The sequence below is a fragment of the Mustelus asterias genome, chromosome 2 (assembly GCF_964213995.1).
Source record: "Mustelus asterias chromosome 2, sMusAst1.hap1.1, whole genome shotgun sequence".
Classification (NCBI taxonomy): Eukaryota; Metazoa; Chordata; class Chondrichthyes; order Carcharhiniformes; family Triakidae; genus Mustelus; species Mustelus asterias.
In genome coordinates, this window is record NC_135802.1 from 158,342,352 (window position 1) to 158,362,883 (window position 20,532).

Consider the following 20,532-nt stretch of genomic DNA (forward strand, 5'->3'; position numbering starts at 1 on the left):
CAAATGTATATTGACGGCATTTGCTTTTACATCGCCATCAGCTCTCTCAACCCCTCCACTGTTTCCAAATTGTCAGATGCTGGTCCGGCATACAGGACTGGATGAGCAAAAATGTCCTCCAATTAAACATTGGGGAGATCAAAACCACTGTCTTCAGTGTTTACCACGCATTCTACCAAGCCAGACTGTTTGCAACCTTGGTGACATACCTTGGTGAGATGGGTTTCCCTGAAGGCCTGTTTCCACCTCTGTAACATGGCCCGACTCCGTCCACACCTTCTGCAGAAAGCCTCATTCATGCCTTTGTTAACTCTGGATTTGATATTCCAATGCATTCCTGACCAGTCTCTCAACTTCTACCTTCTGTAAACTTGAGGTCATCCAAAATTCCCCTGTCCTAATTCCCACCACATCACCTGTTACCTCTGTATTTGCTGATCTACATTAATTTCTGTTATAATGAATGCCTTTATTTTTAAAATTCTCATCCTTGTTTTCAAAATTCCTCAACCCTACAACCTTCAGATATCCGTGCTCCTGTAATTCTGGCTTCTTGAGCATCGTAGTTTAAATTGCTCTGCTATTGGTGACCACGCCATTAAATGCCAAGGTCCTAAAATCCGCAATTCCCTCCCTAAACACCTCTCTCTCATCTCAAACAAACAAAGAACAATGCAGCACAGGAACAGGCCCTTCGGCCCTCCAAGCCTGCACCAATCATGTGTTCCTAACTAGACCATCCGTTTGTATCCCTCTATTCCCAGTCTGTTCATGTGGCTATCTAGATAAGTCTTAAATGAGCCTAGCGTGTCTGCCTCAACCACCTTGCTTGGTAGTGCATTCCAGGCCCTCACCACTCTCTGTGTAAAAGACGTCCCCTGCATATCTGTATTGAACCTTGCCCCCCTTACCTTGAACTTGTGACCCCTTGTGTTTGTCATTTCTGACCTGGGAAAAATCTTCCAACTGTTCACCCTATCTATGCCCTTCATAATTTTATAAACTTCTATTAGGTCGCCCCTCAACCTCCGTCTTTCCAGGGAGAACAACCCTAGTTTACTCAATCTCACCTCATAGCAAATACCCTCCATACCAGGCAACATCCTGGTAAACCTTTTCTGCACTCTCTCCAAAGCCTCCACGTCTTTCTGGTAGCGTGGCGACCAGAACTGGACGCAGTATTCCAAATGTGGCCTAACCAACGTTCTAACTGCAACATCATATGCCAACTTTTATACTCTATGCCCTGTCCAATAAAGGCAAGCATGCCATATGCCTTCTTCACCACCTTTTCCACCTGTGCTGCCACCTTTAAGGATCTGTGGACTTGCACACCCAGATCCCTCTGTGTGTCTATACTCCTGATGGTTCTGCCATTTATTGTATAGCTCCCCCCTGCATTAAATCTACCAAAATGCATCACTTCGCATTTAAATTCCATCTGCCATTTCTCCGCCCAATGTTCCAGCCTATCTATATCCTGCTGTATTCTCTGACAATGTTCATCACTATCCACAACTCCAGCAATCTTTGTGTCGTTCGCAAACTTACAAATCAGACCAGCTACATCTTCTTCCAAATCATTTATATATATCACAAACAGCAGAGGTCCCAGTACAGAGCCCTGCGGAACACCACTAGTCACAGACCTCCAATCAGAAAAAGACCCCACCACTGCTACCCTCTGTCTTCTATGGCCAAGCCGGTTCTGTACCCATCTAGCTAGCTCACCTTTGATCCCGTGAAATTTAACTTTTTGCACCAGCCTGCCATGAGGGACCTTGTCAAATGCTTTACTAAAATCCATGTAGACGACATCCACGGCCCTTCCCTCGTCAATCATTTTTGTCACCTCCTCAAAAAACTCAACCAAATTTGTGAGGCATGCCCTCCCTCGTACAAAACCATGTTGTCTATCGCTAATGAGGCTATTCAGTTCTAAATGTGTATAGATCCTATCTCTAAGAATCTTCTCCCCAACAATTTCCCTACCACTGACGTCAAGCTCACTGGCCTATAATTACCCGGGTTATCCTTGCTACCCTTCTTAAATAACGGGACCACATTTGCTATCCTCCAATCCTCTGGGACCTCACCTGTGTCCAATGAAGAAATGAAGATTTCTGTTAGAGGCCCAGCAATTTCATCTCTTGTCTCTCTCAGTAATCTAGGATAGATGCCATCTGGCCCTGGGGATTTGTCTACCTTAATGCTTCCTAAAACACCTAACACTTCCTCCCTTGTAATTGCGATTTGTTCTAATGGGTCTACACATTCCTCTGAGACACTACCAATCAACGTGTCCCTCTCCTTTATGAATACTGATGCAAAGTATTCATTTTGGATCTCACCTACTTCCTTGGGTTCTAAGCATAATTCCCCTCCTTTGTTCTTGAGAGGTCCGACTCTTTCCCTGACAACCCTTTTGTTCCTAACGTATGTATAAAATGCCTTGGGATTCTCCCTAATCCTGTCTGCCAAGGACATTTCGTGACCCTTTTTGCCCTTCTAACTCCCTGTTTGAGTTCTTTCCTACTTTCTCTGTATTCCTTCAGTGCTTCATCTGTTTTTAGCTGCCTGGACCTGATGTATGCCTCTTTTTTCTTTTTGATTAGACCCACAATTTCTCTGGTTGTCCACGGCTCTCGAATCCTACCGTTGCTGTCCTTCCTTTTTACAGGCACATGCCTGTCCTGCACTCCTATCAACTGCTCCTTAAAAGACTCCCACATGCCAGACGTGGATTTGCCCTCTAACAGCCTCTCCCAATCAACAGCCACCAAATCCTGCCTAATCCGGCTGTAGTTAGCCTTCCCCCAGTTCAGCACCTTACCCATAGGACAACCCTCATCTTTTTCCATGACTATCTAAAAGTTTACCGAATTGTGGTCACTGTTCGCCACATGTTCCCCCACTGAAACTTTGATGACCTGACCGGGCTCATTCCCCAGTACTAGGTCCAGTATAGCCCCCTCTCTAGTTGGACTATCAACATATTGTTCCAAAGAACCTTCCTGGACACATTTTACAAATTCCTCCCCGTCCGGACCCCCAGCCCTAAGGGATTTCCAGTCTATATGAGGGAAATTAAAGTCTCCCACTACAACAGCCCTATTTTTTCTACACCTGTCCAAAATCTCCTCACATATCCGTTCTTCAGCTTCCCGTGGGCTGTTGGGAGGCCTGTAGTATATCCCCAGCATAGTGACTGCGCCCTTCCTGTTTCTGAGCTCTACCCACAGTGTCTCGTTACATGATCCTACCAAATTGTCCACCCCCTGTACTGCTGTAATATGCTCCCTAACCAGTATTGCTACTCCCCCACCTCTTCTAGCCCCTCCTCTGTCTCACCTAAAACACTTATACCCCGGAATATTCAGCTGCCAGTCCTGTCCTTTTAACCAAGTCTCTGTCACTGCAACCACATCCAAGTTCCGCGCATGCATTAAGGCTCTAAGTTCATCTGTCTTGCCTGTTACGCTCCTTGCATTTAAGCAGGTGCACTCCAGGCCCTCCAGGCTCTCTCGCTTCCTTCCTTAAAATCTACTTCTTTGATTCAGCTTTTGGTCATTTGCTCTAATATCTTTTGTGGCTCAGTGATGTCCTTATGAAGTGTATGGAGCTGCTTTATTACATTATATAGTTAGTGAAATGTAAATTTTTTTCAAACTTTTTATTAGCGATAAAACAGCGTGAAAGAGCAAGTTCTCAGTTCAGTGATTTCTTGGGTCTTAACTACATGCCTTATGGAGAAGCATAGAATTGTCAATAGCAACTTCTGGATTTCCACATTTAGCTTCACTGGTGAACAGCAGATAGCTGTAAGTTTCGGAAGAAAAATGACTGACCGCTTTGCCATTAACACTTCAAAATACAGGCCATTGTAGTTAAAACTGAATTCATAATCTTTGGTGGGTGTGGGTTCTGACCTATTACACAACTTCTCTTTCAATACCAGGCTGGAGCATGAGAAAGTTCTGGAAGAGAAGCGGTCACTCCAAGATACTTACGATAATCTACAGGAGGTTGTGGAGTTTAAAGCGTATGAAACTGGGCAGCTGCGTGAAAATCTGGAACAGATGAAGGAGGAAAGTGAAGTGTTACAGACTAAAATTAGTGTAAGTAAAGGGAAGACTTAAATATATGCAATTGACATTGTGTATAAAGAGTTATTGTAATTGTCCTGATTTTTGTTTGTGTGGTGGGAGGATAAAATTTACCTACATAAGTGAATAATATTCACTTGACAATGGCACTGATGTTGAAGGAACAGATTATCCTCTTCTGCCTTGTACCTGGCCATGATGCATGAAGCTAGGAGACTTTGAGAGCAAACATAAAGCGTCTTCTCATAAAATGATGCACTAAATTTTATGTTTCATTTTAAAGTGTCAAGCTCATGTTTTGTTGGTGAGCATTAAAATTTTAAGCTCTGTGGAACATTTAACTTTCCATCTGAGACGTATCCTAAAGCAGAGTTTAGACATTGGAGCTAAAGATCTTCCCTCAAATATCCTGCCAAATTTTCCAATTAGCCAGTGAAATCTCAAACTTTAGCTTTCATTAAACATGATTTCAGCATGGAACTCAGCTAACACTGTTGAGAATCTATTTTCCTTGTTAGTCCTACGTAAAAAATATGATGTGAAAAACTCTAGGTCTGCGCTTGACCTAATGCAATATAAAACTGTATATAGTCAGTGTTTTATTATATGACAGATATGACCAGTGATAAAATCATATTTTTTTTGCAGTACATTATTTAAGTAAAAATTAATTGTGTATATATACACAGTTTGGATGACGGATTTGATTTATTTGGAAAGCAAAAGATGAACTCCCAAACTTAGCAAAGCATGTGCTAGGAAATTAATGCTGATTTCTCCCATCACCCTACCAGCAAACTTGTTCACTGTTGTAGGTTATTCTCCCTCAGAACTAAGCACACCTATCATGTAGAGGGTATGCCAATTTCCAATTAACCATCCATATACCATCATGTGCCAAATTGTTTTAAAATCTGCTTAGAAATATGAATTGTTTCCTTGTGCCTAATGTATTTTGGAATCCATTTGGAAATGTTTCCTTAAATTGTTCTATTTTGCATTAAATGTAGTCTTTACTGGAGCTTTTAGAAACTGAAAAAGAGCGCAATGAAAAACTTACTTCACAACTTCAACAAGATATAGAAAACAACTCCAAGTAAGTTTTTTTTGCCTTTGTATTCAGAAAGCAAGCTACAAAGGGAGACATTTTGTATTGGTACTTTGTTTTCCCCTCATGGTAGATGATTCAAAGTTTGAATGTCCAAGTTGTAATTGATTTCATTGCCCTCTCATGGTTGACGAGTCCAATTTGGGCATAGGTGTCTGCAGAACTTGGGAGTTCATGTTGTTGCTTCAGGGAACTTCTGCAGCTGTGCCACTTCTTTGGGTATGTTGAGTGTTGTGAATTTGACATAGATGGCTCGCCCTCAACATGCTGAACCAAATTTTGTTTCTTGCCTCCACATGGGCCGGTTGGCTGCAGTGTTTTCCTAAGGGAGGTGGTCTGCAGTGCAGAAGTTTGTGAGGCTCTTTTTTTTGTGTCCTTGTATCTTTTGCACTGACTACCTTGATGTCATTTTCCCTGAGACACTTCTCCATAGAAGATCTGCTTGCGAATTGTGTCATCCGTGAGAGGCGTAGCCTATTCATCAAAGATGAATTTTCTGGATTCCATATTGTTGAGTCCTGCAAGGTGATGCCCTTGCTGTTTGTGATTTGTGTTGCCATCATATTCTCATGATAGACCTTGTGTATCTTTGGTTAAAGCATTCCAGAACTTTGATGTGATGCTTAAAGCAGACCCAGGATTTTGAGCCAGATCATGTCTGGAGATAGCATGGCATTAAGCTGAAGGTTTGTTTTACACATGAGTTGCAAATGCAAGCAATGGAATTATTTTTCTCCCTTAGCTCCTTCAGCTTGCTTATGCACATTATAAGCTTCAAGCTGAGGTTTTACAATTGCAGTGATGCATAGGTACATCTCCTGTACACTTCAAGGTGAAATTTCTTTGTTTCCAGTGGAGCCTGAATGTGTTGGTGTATCACACAGTGCTTTAGAGGAGTTTGATACTGCATGTCTTTTTGCGTGCATTTCTCTATTTGGCAGGATTGATGTGAATGTGGGCCTCAAAGAAAGTGCAGGTAATTGCTCAGCCTGTGCAATAGTTGGCGCTCCACTCAGTCCATGTGCTTCAGACTAGCAGTTCACATTTTCAGACACTACCTCCTCTTTCTAAAGTCTATTTGGTTGCAGTAAATTGAAGAAGAGTGAAAATGTAATATTTTCACTCTGCACATTTCTGTTATGTATCTACTTCTAACAGCATACATGCAGCTGAATGTCAATATGTTAAAACTTTGATAAAGTGAGGTATAGATAAATATTTACTACATTTCCAATAGACCAAATGGTATTGGAGCAGCCATTTTAATTGGGTAATTAGAAGTCACAATAAATACTTTAATATCCTTACTGAATAAAAATATTTGTGGTTTTTTAAATTGTTTTTACGATAGCTGTGCCTATATTCTAGACTGTAGCTTTATTTTTCTTTTCACCAAATCATTGATGTATCTATGCAGGGAACTTTTGAAGGCTTTAGATGAAAAAGACTTGCTGAAGAAACAGTCTTCTGGACTATTGTTGAAGTCTGAGCAGCAGGTATATATGATTCTGGAAGGTCTTAATGGAAACATGGCCTGTTTCTTTTTTATTACTGACTCCTTACCCTTTTTCTTTTGTAGTGTTGATTATCTTAATGTGTTGTTCCTGTACAGTACTACTGTTTAATGTCTAACTTGAAATTCTGAGTTCAGCTCACTGCTTCCCCTCTCCATACCGTTTCCTAGCACCTCTAATGCAGTCCTGGCTGAGCTCTGTTAATTAACCTAAACTGGAGATGAAGCTCGCAATCTTCCTAGAGTATAGTATTCTATTGCACATGATTGGAAAGATATAGCATCCAAGGATTAAAAAACGAAAATCAAGCAAGCATGATTGTTTAAATCTATCTATATTACTTTTTAAAAGTTTTGTAACAGGTGTGTGTTCATAGGCTGTATGTCCATAGCGCAAAACAAAAATCTGAGTGAACCCAAAAATATTCCCACGGTATGCCATTTCTGAATGCACTTCTTACAAAGATCTTTCCAATTCCTTTTTGGTGACTGATGTACTGCAATGAATACCGTTGCAAGTAGTAACATACTAACTCAAAAACTAACTCTTAAACATACTAACATTATCCTTCTATCCCAAATTTTCCTCATATAGAGTAATTTGTTTCTCCTCTAAATACAGATGACAGTTTGCATACTTCTGCACTGCTGCGTGTTATGCTTGACTTGAAGTTATTGTGTTGCTTCTTTGTGCAAGGTTTCTGCCTTTACTGCCACATTTGTGGACTTGTGCCCACTTGGTATTTTGACTCCACTGCAGGAACTATCCAAGTTAATTTTTGCCATTCTAATAAGAACAGATTTGAAAAGTGTCTTTTTCCGAAAACAAAATGGAAAACTTTTCTTCTCTGTTAGGCTAGCAAATTTAGCCAGTAAGCAACTGAATCTTGTACTCCAGGAAGATTACACATTTAACCTCCAGTTTATGCTCATTAACTAAACTAAGCCAGGGTTGCAGTTGAGGTGTTGAAAAAGTTTTATTGGTCTGTTTAGCATATTCTACTAGTGTGAAGTTTTTGTTTAATATTGGATGGTGCCATCTGGATTTGTTTACACTACATCAAATAACAGATTTAACACATGGCATAAAAATGCAGAAATGGAAACCATGTGTTGTGTGATATATATCCATTTAGTCACTTGCTTTTTGCACTCCGTTACACATTGTTTACTAACACACATGCACATATCCTATGGGATCGTGGCTTTATTTGTGCTGCAACATTTGGTAGAGCACTTCTTGCACTTGTGCAAATACAGGACCCGATTTTACCATTTTGATTCGAAGTGCTGGGCGGACTTGAAACTGGGAGTGTTTCAGATCCAACTTTTAGACCCGTTCTCAGGCACCCCCATACGCACTCTGCCTGAAAAAATATCAGCAATTCTGAATCGTGCTGCAGAAGGCCGTGGGCAGGACTTAATGCGCCTGAAATCCTGCAGCTCTGATCAGCGTCTCAAACTGCGCATGCGCAGAAAAAAAAAAGATAGATGCTGCTCCCCTGCCACATCGCTCCTGGGCCGGATAATGCCCCCCCCCCTGATCCCCACAGACATTGCCCCACCCCTACAACATTACTAACCCCCTTATTCCCCCCCACCCCTTCCACCACCCAGACCGATCGCACCCCCACCCCCTCACCAATCTCAGGCAGAGTGGCAGCGGATACCCTCCCTTCCCTCTTACTGATTCCCCACCTCTCCTTCCCCCCCCCCTCCCCCAGATCTGAAGCAGAGACCCATCGGACGCTAGGCGTTTACCTCCTCACTAACTGGAGTGCCCGAATCAGACTTTTGTAGAGCATGTCTGTTTCGCGCCGATCCTGGATGGGCGAACGCGGTGGTAAAAGGGGGAGTGCCGGTAAGGTTGGACATGCAGCCCATTAAGTCAATTTAAATGCATGCAAATGCATTTTTGCGCCCATTTCGGGTGCGGTCCTGTTCACGACCATTTTTGGGCCTTGGTCAAGGGGAAACCGGTGCAGAGGCGGGCGCGGATTGCACTACTCGCCTCACGCCCGACTACCAAGTTTTCAGGCGCAACTTGATGGTAAAATTGGGCCCACAGTGTCAGTCTGATTTTTCTTCATCTGAAACTGGACAGACATGCTAAGCTAAGAGATGCAAGCTGAAACCTGATATTAGAATAAATTAAAACAGAATCACATTAGGATTGACTGTTCCCCAAATGTTCTGTTCATTTTATTAAAATTCTCATCAGAAATATATATTTTTAATAGGACTATTTGCAAAAATTATCAAAAAGATGTATTTTTTTTAACAAATCAATGTGTTCTTCGGTAAATGAACAATAAATGGCCAATATTACATTTTTAAAAAAATGTTCAATGTGGCACTTGAGGCGATGCCTTTGAACTCAAGGAACCCACTAATCGCCTCCAGTAAGCCTTTTCAACTTGCTTCAAAAGACTTAGTTAAATCTGCAATCACTATTTCCATTTTGTATACTGCGATGCATTGTGAATTCAAATGTTTATCTCCAATAATGAGGCAGAAATCTGAAAAGGGATTTGAAAGTGAATTGCAGGTCAGGTATGCATATGCAACAATTCCTGATGCCTTTCTGGTCGGTGGCAGGCGTAAATATTAGTATAATTCTTGTACAGTTTTTGGCTTAATGAATAATGTTGTTTTCTTCACATTTTAAGGCAATGGAGCTGAAAAATATGGAACAGAACCTGGCTGATGCAAAAAGGACTATTACTGATCTAGAAAAGAAGAATGCTGCTGATCAGGTATGGAAGTTGTAATTTCAAGGCGGTTGTGTGGTATCACAAGGAAATATTTCAGCAAAAAAAACAAAAATCAAAGCAAGGATTTAAGATGTTAAAATCTAAGATGTGTGATCTTATTGAACTTTCCAAAAGAGAAGCAGACCCAGTACTCCTTTCTCCTTCTTCATTGCGATCAAAATCTGGTCAACTTTTCATGGAAAGAAACAATAAATATTGTTGTACTAATTTGATAGCCATCTGTTTTACATCCCAACTGATATTTATTTGAGGAAATTGCAGATTAGATGTAGTTTAGTTGACAATGCCATCGCCCCCCCCCCCAACATGCTTCTTTTCTATTTTCTAATTTTCTCTTTGTTTTCTGAAGACTAACTCTACTGCAAACTGCAGAGAATATGGCCAGAGTTTTACCGGCCCGCCAGCCCCGATTCTGGGGGCGGGCAAGGCTCGAAGGATGGCATTCTCCGCTGGCCTCGGGCGGGATGGTGTGAAACTCAGGCGGACGTGCCGGTAAAATTCCGTCTTCTATCACAGCCATGCTTGATCTTGTACTTCAGCAAAACCCACCTCTGCAGTTCTGAAAGGAATGGTCAGAAGTCCTCGCTTCTCCCTTCCTTCCAAGCCACCCATGCTAAGAACTAATGCACAGCAATCAGAACTTCCCTAGTCATATAATTTAATTACTTGCTGACTGTGCCATCAGAGTGACCTCAGCTCATGGTTTCCTGATTTCAAACTCAAAGAGCTTTTGATTTTGGTTTATATAAAAGGTTTGTTGATGTGTATACTGAATACATTACCTTGAAATAACTGATTTGCACAATGCCTGATTAAGCAATTGCAATCCAGCTTCTAAAGCTGTTAGAATGGATTCGACTTTGAGGGTCATTTTTTTACACATCTTTGTTTGCCTTTATGTTGCAATAAACTGGCCAAGGCTACAGCTCAGCCACTATTCTAAGTCAATCCTTCATAAAAGGGGTCCATTGTGTATGCCTGACCTCTGGCTTTACCTCTGCACAAGATAAAATCACATTCAATCACATTACCACAATTGTAGCCAAGTTGTGATTTGCGCAGCTATATCTTAAATTATATTTTGAGCCTTATTGCATGTTTTATTGTGTAGTAGAGAGTACAAAAATGATGGTAAGGTGACTGCAAATAGTTGTCACATCTGCTGTTTTGTGCATTATGATTTATGCGTCTTGGGAAGTTGTATATTTTCGTTGTTTTGGTCGTATGGAGTTTTTAAAAATGTGTATCTTTTCTATCTGCAGCATAGTTCTGGCAAATAATAAGAAAATGGCACTGAAACACTCTCTTAAGCAACTAAAAAATTTGGTAAAGGATTCTCTGGGATTTGAAAAGTACCTTGTTTAGTTACCAGAGCAAGTCATATTTCTGTTAAATATCTTTGTGGTTTCAGGAATTTCTAGCCCAGAAAATTTTATAAATTAGCTGTATGAATCTAGTTACTGATAGAAGTATAATGTTACATCTGTACAATATCTTGCTAGCTATAGTTTACGTTTTTTATTTTTGTGTACGGTTACTATAACTCATTCATCTGTGCATTAGCTACCATAACCTAGCCATTGTTGTAGTAAATGTATTAAAGCAGATTTGATGACAGTGCTTTCATGGGAAATTCTGATGGTGTGGTTTGGGTAAAACACATTTGACATTCAAGGACTAAAAACCACCATTTTCTGGGACAGTTTAGGTATTTGGAGGAAAGATCTAGGTTAAAATTTTAAATTATATGTTCTTATACATATATTTTATTCCAAAGTAGTATCTGCAAACGAAACCTGAATTAGTCAAAACTGGGAAAATTGAAAAACATCTAGATTCACCCTAGTAGATATGAAAGTTGAGACCTCCATGGTATCATGCACGGTATTTAATAGTTGGTGATAACTGTGAAAATTAATCATTTACATTTGATGAGCCATGCGTGAGTAATTTCTAAAGAATTAGAATTGACCGATAGCATCTATTTCTTTTCATAGGAAGTGGTAACAGTCCTGATGAATCAAATACAGGAAATGAGAAGCACATGTAATCAGAAAACTGAAGCTGTTTCTGTCTTGACCCAAGAATTGGAGGACATCAAGGTGCGTTTAAATAACATCACAAGTGCGTACACAGCTGGGTCTTGATTATAGCCATCCTAATTTTTTTAGCTTTGTTGACAGAGCGATATTAGAACTATAAACTGAATTCCTTTGTCCTCTACCAGCGTCACTAACTTTACTAAACTATGTGCTTTATTGTTGAATTGCTGCTGCATCATTGTGTGGGGGCACATTGGATGTGGATTTTAAAGCACAAAATGAAAACCAAGTGCTTTCCCACAAAAACAAGGGTTGAAAATGTTTAGAGAATATCCCAAACTGCTTTTGCACAGCATCCGAATATTATCCTAAGCACAATTTTGGACAGGAGCCTGGGAAGTTGCAATGAGATCACTTGTCTTTTTATGGTAATTTGTGGAAATCACTGCTCTGGAGCAGACCAATCATCAACTTCAATTCTTCAACTGAAACTGTCGACTGTAATTTATTTTCTTATTCCTTTCCCTGTGACTAATTCAGTTTTCAACTCTTTAACTAATTCAGTGTAGTTGCTGTCTTACTAATCACTTCATGTCTTAACTAATTTGTACGGAATTCTAGTTTCCTCCTTCATCCTTCTTATGATCTTGAAATGATGGCTGCTTGTTACTGATTTGCTAACCAGTTGACCACATGCCCTAAATATTGTCCATATCTTTCAAACTCTACCAATCTTTCTTCATGATATGATCTTTCATTGTTTTATAAAGTATTATGATTATTTACTGCTCCTCTCCATGACATTGAGCATTTGAACTCATTTAAATTACTAGTACAGCACCATAACCATTACAGTGCTAAATTGGATCATCATGGCAAGTTGTGAAATTAATTTCAATACACCTGATAATTTCTGGTTGGCAGCAGGGAAGAAAACCAAGCCTGCCAGGTTGTCTATTAAGCTAACCGATGCCCAAGCCCTGTTGGTGTACCATAACTCTGCCCTCCTAAGTTTGTGTCCATTTTTCCTCCTCTGACACCAATAAGTATGGTCTTTCTAAAAGTTGTTTGATACATGTTTAATTAATCATGTTTGTTGTGAGCCCATGTCCACCTGGAGCTGCATTAAATTGTCTGAATCCTGTTCGCACAGAGTTCTTGTAGCTAACAGTCAAAGGGTACTTTTGCCCTATTCCATTTGGGCTGAAGTCAAACTCAAAGTCAGTTTTGTTGCACGCTGCAGGCCCATAAATCGCTGGTTTCAATGGGTTTGTTGAGCCATAGAAACCTAATGTTGTTTCTGGGGAATTGTGGTTTCAGAAATCCAATTGCTTTAGGAATCTCACTAATGCTGTTACTATGTGAAATAAATTGAGAGCAAGTTTCAAATTTTGTTCTTGAATTTGTGACGAATGCTGAAGAATAGTAATGTTTTCTGTTGTTGCTTTAGTTGAAGTACAGTGCTGCTGAGGCTGCTAAGGAGGAAAACAAGGTCTTCATTGAAAGAAAGGAGAAAGAAATCATGGACATGAGAGAGGCTGTAGAGAGAAAGGAGAATTCTTGCAATGTGCAGGTGAGACCATAAACATTCACCCGTCTCAGGTTTTTACACTGAGTGTTTGTTTTATTACTCGAGTTAAAAGTTAAACTTCTTTGTTAGTGGGCTTATCATTAGAAACAATATTTTCAGAGGGAACACTGAATGAAATGTGAGCTGTCTGAATTCACAAACATTATTATGCATATTAACGTTTTTGATCCCAATGACAAGAATGTAAAGATAAGTTTATTTATTAGTCACAAGTAGGCTTACATTAACACTGCAATGAAGTTATTGTGAAATTCCCCTAGTCGCCACACTCTGACGCCTGTTCGGATAATACACCTAACCAGATCCCAATGATATTGTTAATAATTATTTTTATTACATTTTCACAGGAGGATCTGTCCTTTAAAACGAAAGGATATTTTAAATTGCCACAGGATCCTAAATGTTTTTTAAATGCCCGCATGCTTATTGGTGTTGCTCTGGTTTTATACTTTCAAACTGCTATCAAGAGCAGCTGAGAAACCTTTCTTCCGTGATCTGAGGTTTTGCTTCCACATTTGTTTGGGACTTTTTGCATAAAGCCCATTGTGATGTTACTAGTGAGGAAAGAGAATTGAAAGCATTGAGGTTGCAATAATTAAAAAAAGACTCCAACAAATTTCCCTTTATAACTGGTTTTGTTTTTCTACATACACTACCTTGCATCTGACTTCTTATATTGTAACGGTATGTTGTTCTGGTAGATTAGTTTTTGCTGATTTATTTTCTCGTCTAATCTTTGTGTTATTTCTGTGAGTGATTAGAGATGCTTGATTTCTTTTCAACATATGTTCTCTCTCCCAGCACCCTCAACAGTTGTCCACACACTCAGTTTTATTTTAAGTTTGCAAAATTGTGAAAGTATAGGCAAAGTGTTTTGTTTTGGGGACCAAGGTAACTTAAAGGCGAGAACTATCCCTCTAACTGAAATCCCCGGTGCAATGGCTAGTATGCTAATGTTCTCACACCTTGCTTTTAAATCCTCAGATGGAGATGCTTTGTGAAGATCTGACCAATGCCACCCAGCAGCTTGATCAGCTGACAGAGGACTCCAAAAAACAGGCAACAATACTGCAGATGATGCAGGAAGAAGCAGAAAAAAATGCAACAATTATTAAAGAACTTCAGGAACAGGTAACAAAGTTAGAAGTTGCTACTACTTTAGTTGTAAAACTACAGTCAGATGTTGCCACTCAAGTTCTCTGCAAAGATAGTTATATCTTCCTAATTGCTTAGAAAGTTTTCTGATCACTTTATACTGAAGTTTTAGATTTCAATACACTGTGAATTTTAATTTGGTTAAAAAGAAATAAGCAAATGTAAAGTGAAGTTAGTAACATGGAGTAAGGTTTTTCGGATGGTGGGCCCCACCCCTCTCTGTTAGTTGAATGGGACAATCTCCTTGCTCTTGTCTTGACTTTTTAAACTCATTTATGGCATGTTGGTGCCACTGGCTAGGCCAGTATTTATTCCCCATACTTAATTGCCTTGGATAAGGTGCTGGTGAGTTGCCTTCTTGAACCATTACAGTTCAAGATGTAGGTACACCCACAGGGCTGTTAGAGAGGATGTTCCAGGATTTTGACCCAGCGACGGTGAAGGAATGGTGATATAGTTTCAAGTTAGGATAGTGAGTGACTTGGAGGGGAACTCCAAGTGGTGGTCTTCCCATGTATCTGCTGCTCTTGTCCAATAGTAGCGGTCATGGGTTTGGAAGTTGTTGCCTAAAGAGCCTTGGTGAGTTTCTGCAGTGCATCTTGTAGATGGTACACACTGCTGCCATTGTTCATCGGTGATGGAGGGAGTGATTGTTTGTTTGTGAAAGGAACGCCAATCAAGCAAGCTGCTTTCTCCTGGATGGTGTCCAGCTTCTTGAGTGTTGTTTGAACTGCACTCGTTTAGGCAAGTGGGGTGCATTGCGGACTGGCTTTTGGAAGAGAAGGTGAGTTACTCACTGCAGGATTCCTACCCTCTGGCCTGCTCTTGTAGCCACGGTATTTATTCAAGCTAGTTTCTGGTCACTGGTAACCCCCAGGATGTTGGTATTGGGGATTCGGCGATGGTAGTGCCATTGAATGCCAGAGAGTGATGGTTAGATTTTCTCTTGTTGGAGATGGTCATTGCCTGGCAGTTGTGTGGCGCAAATGTTAGCTGCCACTTTGTCATCTCAAGCTTGGATATTATCCACGTCTTGCTGCATTTGGACATGAACTGCTTCAGTATATGAGCCGCACATGGGCTGAATATTGTGCAATCATCCCCACTTCTGCCCTTTACGATGGAGGGAAGGTCATTGGTAAAACAGGTGAAGATGGTTAGGCCTAGGATACTATAACGTAGAACTCTTGCAGTGATGTCCTGGAGTTGAGATGATTGACCTCCAGTTTTGAAGCTTACAATTCAGCTTCTTGTTAACCTTTACATATGTATGCCTCTTTTGAATGTTGGAGCTATTGGAAAACTACAGGGAATAGAAGGCCCATTTTTGGCCATTAACTGATTATAGAACGTTCCTGAATTAAATTTGGGTGGGTTGGGGGAAACGAGGTGCGGGTATTGCTAGAGAGCCAGGAAGTGCACAGCTGTCTCTTGGTTCCACAAGCAAGGTAACTTTTAAAAACTCAACACTTGCCATTTGGTTAGCAGAGTCCCACCAGCCTCCTGGGGACACTTTTTTAGGAAATGCTAATTAGTCCAGTAAAGAACCCAAAAAACTGGAATCGCATGCTCCACTGAGTGTGTGGCTAATAAACAGGCTGTTTAATAGCACAAGCAAGGGACCTAATGCCTGTTTAAAACTGCTGCCTGGGGCACCTGAATATCATCAGAACCATTATAACACGAGACCTATTTCAGATGGCTTTGTGGCATTGAGCATTGCTTTGAAAAAATGGACACTTTTGCCCATTTCAGAACTGATGAAAGGTCATCGATCAAAAACATTGGTTGTAATTTTCCAGCCCTTCACACCAGCGCAATCTTTGTTCCTGCCAATGTGAACAGAGATTTTAATGTCTTGCTGGCCCCTCCAGTTAGGGCTGGAAAGTTCCAGCCATTAACTCTGTTTTCCTCTCCACAAATTCTGCATGATCTAAATTCTGCATTATCTGTTTTTAATTCAGATTTCCAGCATCTGCAGTATTTTACTTTTGTAGAATACTTCACTTCATAATTTAGACTTGAGGCATTTCATCCACTGTTAATATAAATCAGTCAAAGGTATAACTGAATCGCTACAGAATGTGTAATTACATGCTCCAGATGGTTAATCTGTTACTTCTTTTTTAAAAACAAAAGTTTTTAAGAATGTCTTTGTATGGGTTTTCCAGCTGAAGGCGAAAGATGATGAAATTCAAACAACAAAATGTGAGCAGAAGCTGAGGCAGATTGAATCCTTCAGAGATGTTTCTGCTGACTGGTTACAGGTGAGATGACAAAGTTTAGCATTCTTTCCCCATCCCCAATTTTTCTCCACTCCTTTCTAGAAGCAGCAGCCCTTGCTGCAGGACTGTTCCCTGGGTACCATACCCAAGTTGCTTCCCATACATTGTGTTTCGAAATGTAGCTTGTAATAGTGGATTGGCTTTGTACAAAATCGTAGAGTGTTAACAAAGTTGAGGTTCTTACTGCAATATTGACCACAGTGCATTATTTTCATCTAACTCCTTAATGCTTTTACCCTCGAACCAGCTGGGTGTTGAATGCATTTCTTCCACATAATAGCTGTTGGGGATCATGAAGGAATTGAATGAAAACAGGTTCATTGCTATTCTCAGTAGTGATGAAGCTCATAACATGAAGTTGGCTCAGATTGAGAGCAAAATATTGTAGCAGTTTGTCAGATATTGAAAATCTTTTAAACTGAAGAGCCACCTACTTGCAATCCAAGTTAGAAATTTATCATGAAACTATCATGATCATCTGGAGGTCCAGACCAAGGTCTGACCTAGAGGCCCCAATGATGAATGCAAAGGATAATTAACGGTGAGGGCAGTGCCTGCTTGAGGCATCAAAATAGGTTTTTGTTTTGATGGGATGGGGCTAAAGCCCTAGCATGTCCCTTTTTTCTACTTATGCTGGACCCTGTTCTTTCACAGCACAAATTCCATGGTGGATGTGGCCCTGGTATAACTGCTGGGGATTGCACAAGTGCTAATCTAAATATTCAGATCCACATGAGTGCACTTACATAAAAGGGTATAGCAATAGATGACTGTATCTATACTGCTATTGTAGTCCAATAATCTTGTTTATATAGGCATTATTTACAAACTCTTTCCTGCTCCACAGAGTCCAAGGACCCCTTCTACTTTCCAAACGGATCCTGTTAGATTCTTGGAGTTACAGCAGGAGAAACTGGATGATCGAAGGGCATCCGAGGCCACCCTAAAAGTGTTGGTAAATGAGATGGAGTTGGAAAGGGCAGCCAAGAATGAACAGATTCTCCAACTCAAGGTAGCATACGAGGGCACGCGTTCTTTGTTTTAACTGTTGTAAATTTTTAAAATTTTGTTTTAGACATTTTCAGATAGCTTAGTAAAATAATTTATTCTAAGTATTTTACATATAGAGTAACTTGTAGTTCAGAACCTGCTCCAGGCTGATGGACTATTTTTGGACTTTCACTTGCGTCAATCCAAAACTAGCTGCAGCAAAATAAATCTAAACTTTGCTGTGCACCAGTTCACTGCCCTGCATGTTCAGGAGTCTCCCGAATGGAAGTGGAATCTCCTGGGAAGAATGTTGCTTCCTTCCCTGCTGATCATATATGATCTATCAGCAAGAGGACCTATACGCTGTAATCTTAAACTGGTTTGCTGAGAGGAGTTATAGCTCACTTGCCATACTAAACTGATTCACCCTGATCCAGTCGAATTCTCATTTGGTCTCTTAGGTTCCCCCTTGAGCAGTACCTTTCAGGACTTTAGAACTATAAACTTCATTAATCTAAATTTGGAAGGGATTTATATAATGGATTTTTGCCTCTGCATAGTGAAGCAGTACAGGATGGGAAAGTGCCCAGTTTAATCTATGGTCTGTGCTGAATTCGCTGGTTTTGACTGAGGCAATGTTAGGAGGACTACAGTCATGCTATCCCCTCCTGGTCACTTTCCATCAATTGCTGCCAGAAGAACATACATCTGGACATTGAGGTGTAGGACAAGTAACTTATCTGTTATCAAATAGCTTCTAACATTCACTTTTGAAGTTTACTCATGAATAATATGTTTGAATGAGATACCAGCATCTCAACAATAAAGTATCAAACTTCAAGGAGGTGGAGTAAGTTACCAAAAGTACAGCAATAAGAAATTACATTTACATAGCACCATTTAACATAAAACATTCCAAGGCACTTCACAGGAACCTTATCAAATGAAATTTGACACTGAGCCACATTTACAATGAGGACAGCTGAATAAAAGCTTGATCGAAGAGGTAGGTTTTAAGGAGCATCTAAAGGAAGAAAAAGAGGCGGAGAGGTTTAGGGAGGCAACTCCAGAGCTTCGAGCCCAGGCAGCCGCAGGCATGGCTACCAATGATGAAATTATTAAAATTGAGAATGCTCAAGAGAATTGGAGACGCACAGATACCTTGGAGGGTTGTAGAGCCGGAGGATGTTAGAGTTGGGACGGGCTGAGGCTACAGAAGGATTTCAAAACAAGGATAAGGCTACACCTGAAAGAGGCTAGATGGATACAGGGGTTGAATATACGAGACAGAGAGTAGCGGTGGAAGGGTTTTTTTCGGAATGGAGATCTGTAGCTAGTGGTGTTTCGCAGGGATTAGTGCTGGGACCTCTGTTGTTTGTAATATATATAAATGATCTGGAGGAAAATGTGGGGGGTCTGATTAGTAAGTTTGCAGATAACATGAAGATTGGTGGAGCTATTGATAGTGCCAGGGATTGTCAGAGGATACAGCAGGACATAGATAGACTGGAGATTTGGGCAGATGGAGTTTAATCCGGACAAATGCCAGGTGATGCATTCTGGAGGATCAAATTTAGGTTTGAATTATAGTGTAAATGACAGAACCCTTAGGAACATTATCATTTAGAGGGATCTGGGTGTGCAGGTCCACAGTTCCCCAAAAGTGGCAACACAGGTGGCCAAGGTGATTAAGAAAGCATATGGCACATGTCTTCATCAGCCAGAGCATTGCGTACAAGAGTTGGGAAATCATACTGCAGTTATATAAAACCTTGGTTAGGCCGCATTTGGAGTATTGTGTGTCACACTATCAGAAGGACGTGGAAGCCTTGGAGTGGGTGGAAAGAAGGTTCACCAGGATGTTGCCTGGTCTCAAGAATGTTGGCTATGAGGAGAGGTTGAATAAACAAGGATTGTTTTCACTGGAAAGACGGAGGCTGAGGGGAGAGGTCTACAAAATTATGAGAGGCATAGACAGGGTGGATAGTCAGAGGCTTTTCCCCAGGGTGTAAGTGTCAATTACAAGGGAGCACAGGTTCAAGGTGAGAAGGGGAAAGTTTAAGGAAGATGTGCAGGGGAAGCTTTTCACGTAGAGAGTGGTGAGTGCCTGGAATGCGTTGCCAGAGGAGGTGGTGAAAGTAGGCACATTAGCAACATTTAAGAGGCATCTGGATGCAAACATGAATAGCGAAGGAATAGAGGGATACAGACCGAGTAAAGGCAGAAGGTTTTTTCTTTAGTTTAGTTCGGGCATCATGATCTGCACAGACTTGGAGGGCTGAAAGGCCTTTTCCTGTGCTGTGCTGTACTGTTCTTTGTGTATATCGAAAATTTAATGTAATCCATTTAAGTTTTAGAGGAAGTACAGGCATAAGTTAATGTTATGATCCCAGCTGATAACACTGGACAAGTCCAATCCCAGAATGAAATGTGATTTGATAAATCCTAACTTTTTTTTAAACCGTGGACTAGTTCACAGGAGTCTGCTGCTGAGCCTTTAACTCATAATAAAATATTTATTAAAGAAGAAAAATGAACTCTTACTGCAGAGAAAAGGGTTGGAAAGATCTCAATTCAAAGACAAGATGATGACTCAATTTCCCAATATTCCTTTATCTAGCAGTATCTTTACAGACACACAAACCAGTAAAGAGTTCCCACTAGCTTGACACAAAGGCTCCTTGCTTGGGACTGGCACATGCCAATTTTATTTTGGTCAATTCTTCAGCATTCACTTTTTCCTTCTCACCCAACTCGTATCCTTCCCTGAGACACCCAAAAATAACCACACTTTAAACTCTCTGTTTCAGTAGCAACACTGCTAAACTAGTCACATTACAGAGCCCTATAACAGACTATTCAGTTAACTAATGTCCCACTAGCCTTGTACTTTTCTCAGACAGCTGAAAAATCCCTGTCTTCACTCTCTGACACACGCTGAACTCTTCCTTGTCTTTCTCGGTTTGTC

At 40.6% G+C, this 20,532-nt stretch overlaps 1 protein-coding gene across 1 annotated transcript in view; it reads left to right on the plus strand.

Moving 5' to 3' along the window:
- Window positions 1-20,532, plus strand: part of kif15 (kinesin family member 15) — a 66,731-nt gene that overhangs the window by 37,422 nt on the left and 8,777 nt on the right. The window contains exons 21-29 of the mRNA XM_078199493.1: window positions 3,959-4,118; window positions 5,117-5,202; window positions 6,632-6,710; window positions 9,397-9,483; window positions 11,499-11,603; window positions 12,994-13,116; window positions 14,119-14,265; window positions 16,461-16,556; window positions 17,422-17,586. Coding sequence (XP_078055619.1) covers window positions 3,959-4,118; window positions 5,117-5,202; window positions 6,632-6,710; window positions 9,397-9,483; window positions 11,499-11,603; window positions 12,994-13,116; window positions 14,119-14,265; window positions 16,461-16,556; window positions 17,422-17,586 — 1,048 coding nt within the window. The remainder of the gene's footprint in view (window positions 1-3,958; window positions 4,119-5,116; window positions 5,203-6,631; window positions 6,711-9,396; window positions 9,484-11,498; window positions 11,604-12,993; window positions 13,117-14,118; window positions 14,266-16,460; window positions 16,557-17,421; window positions 17,587-20,532) is intronic.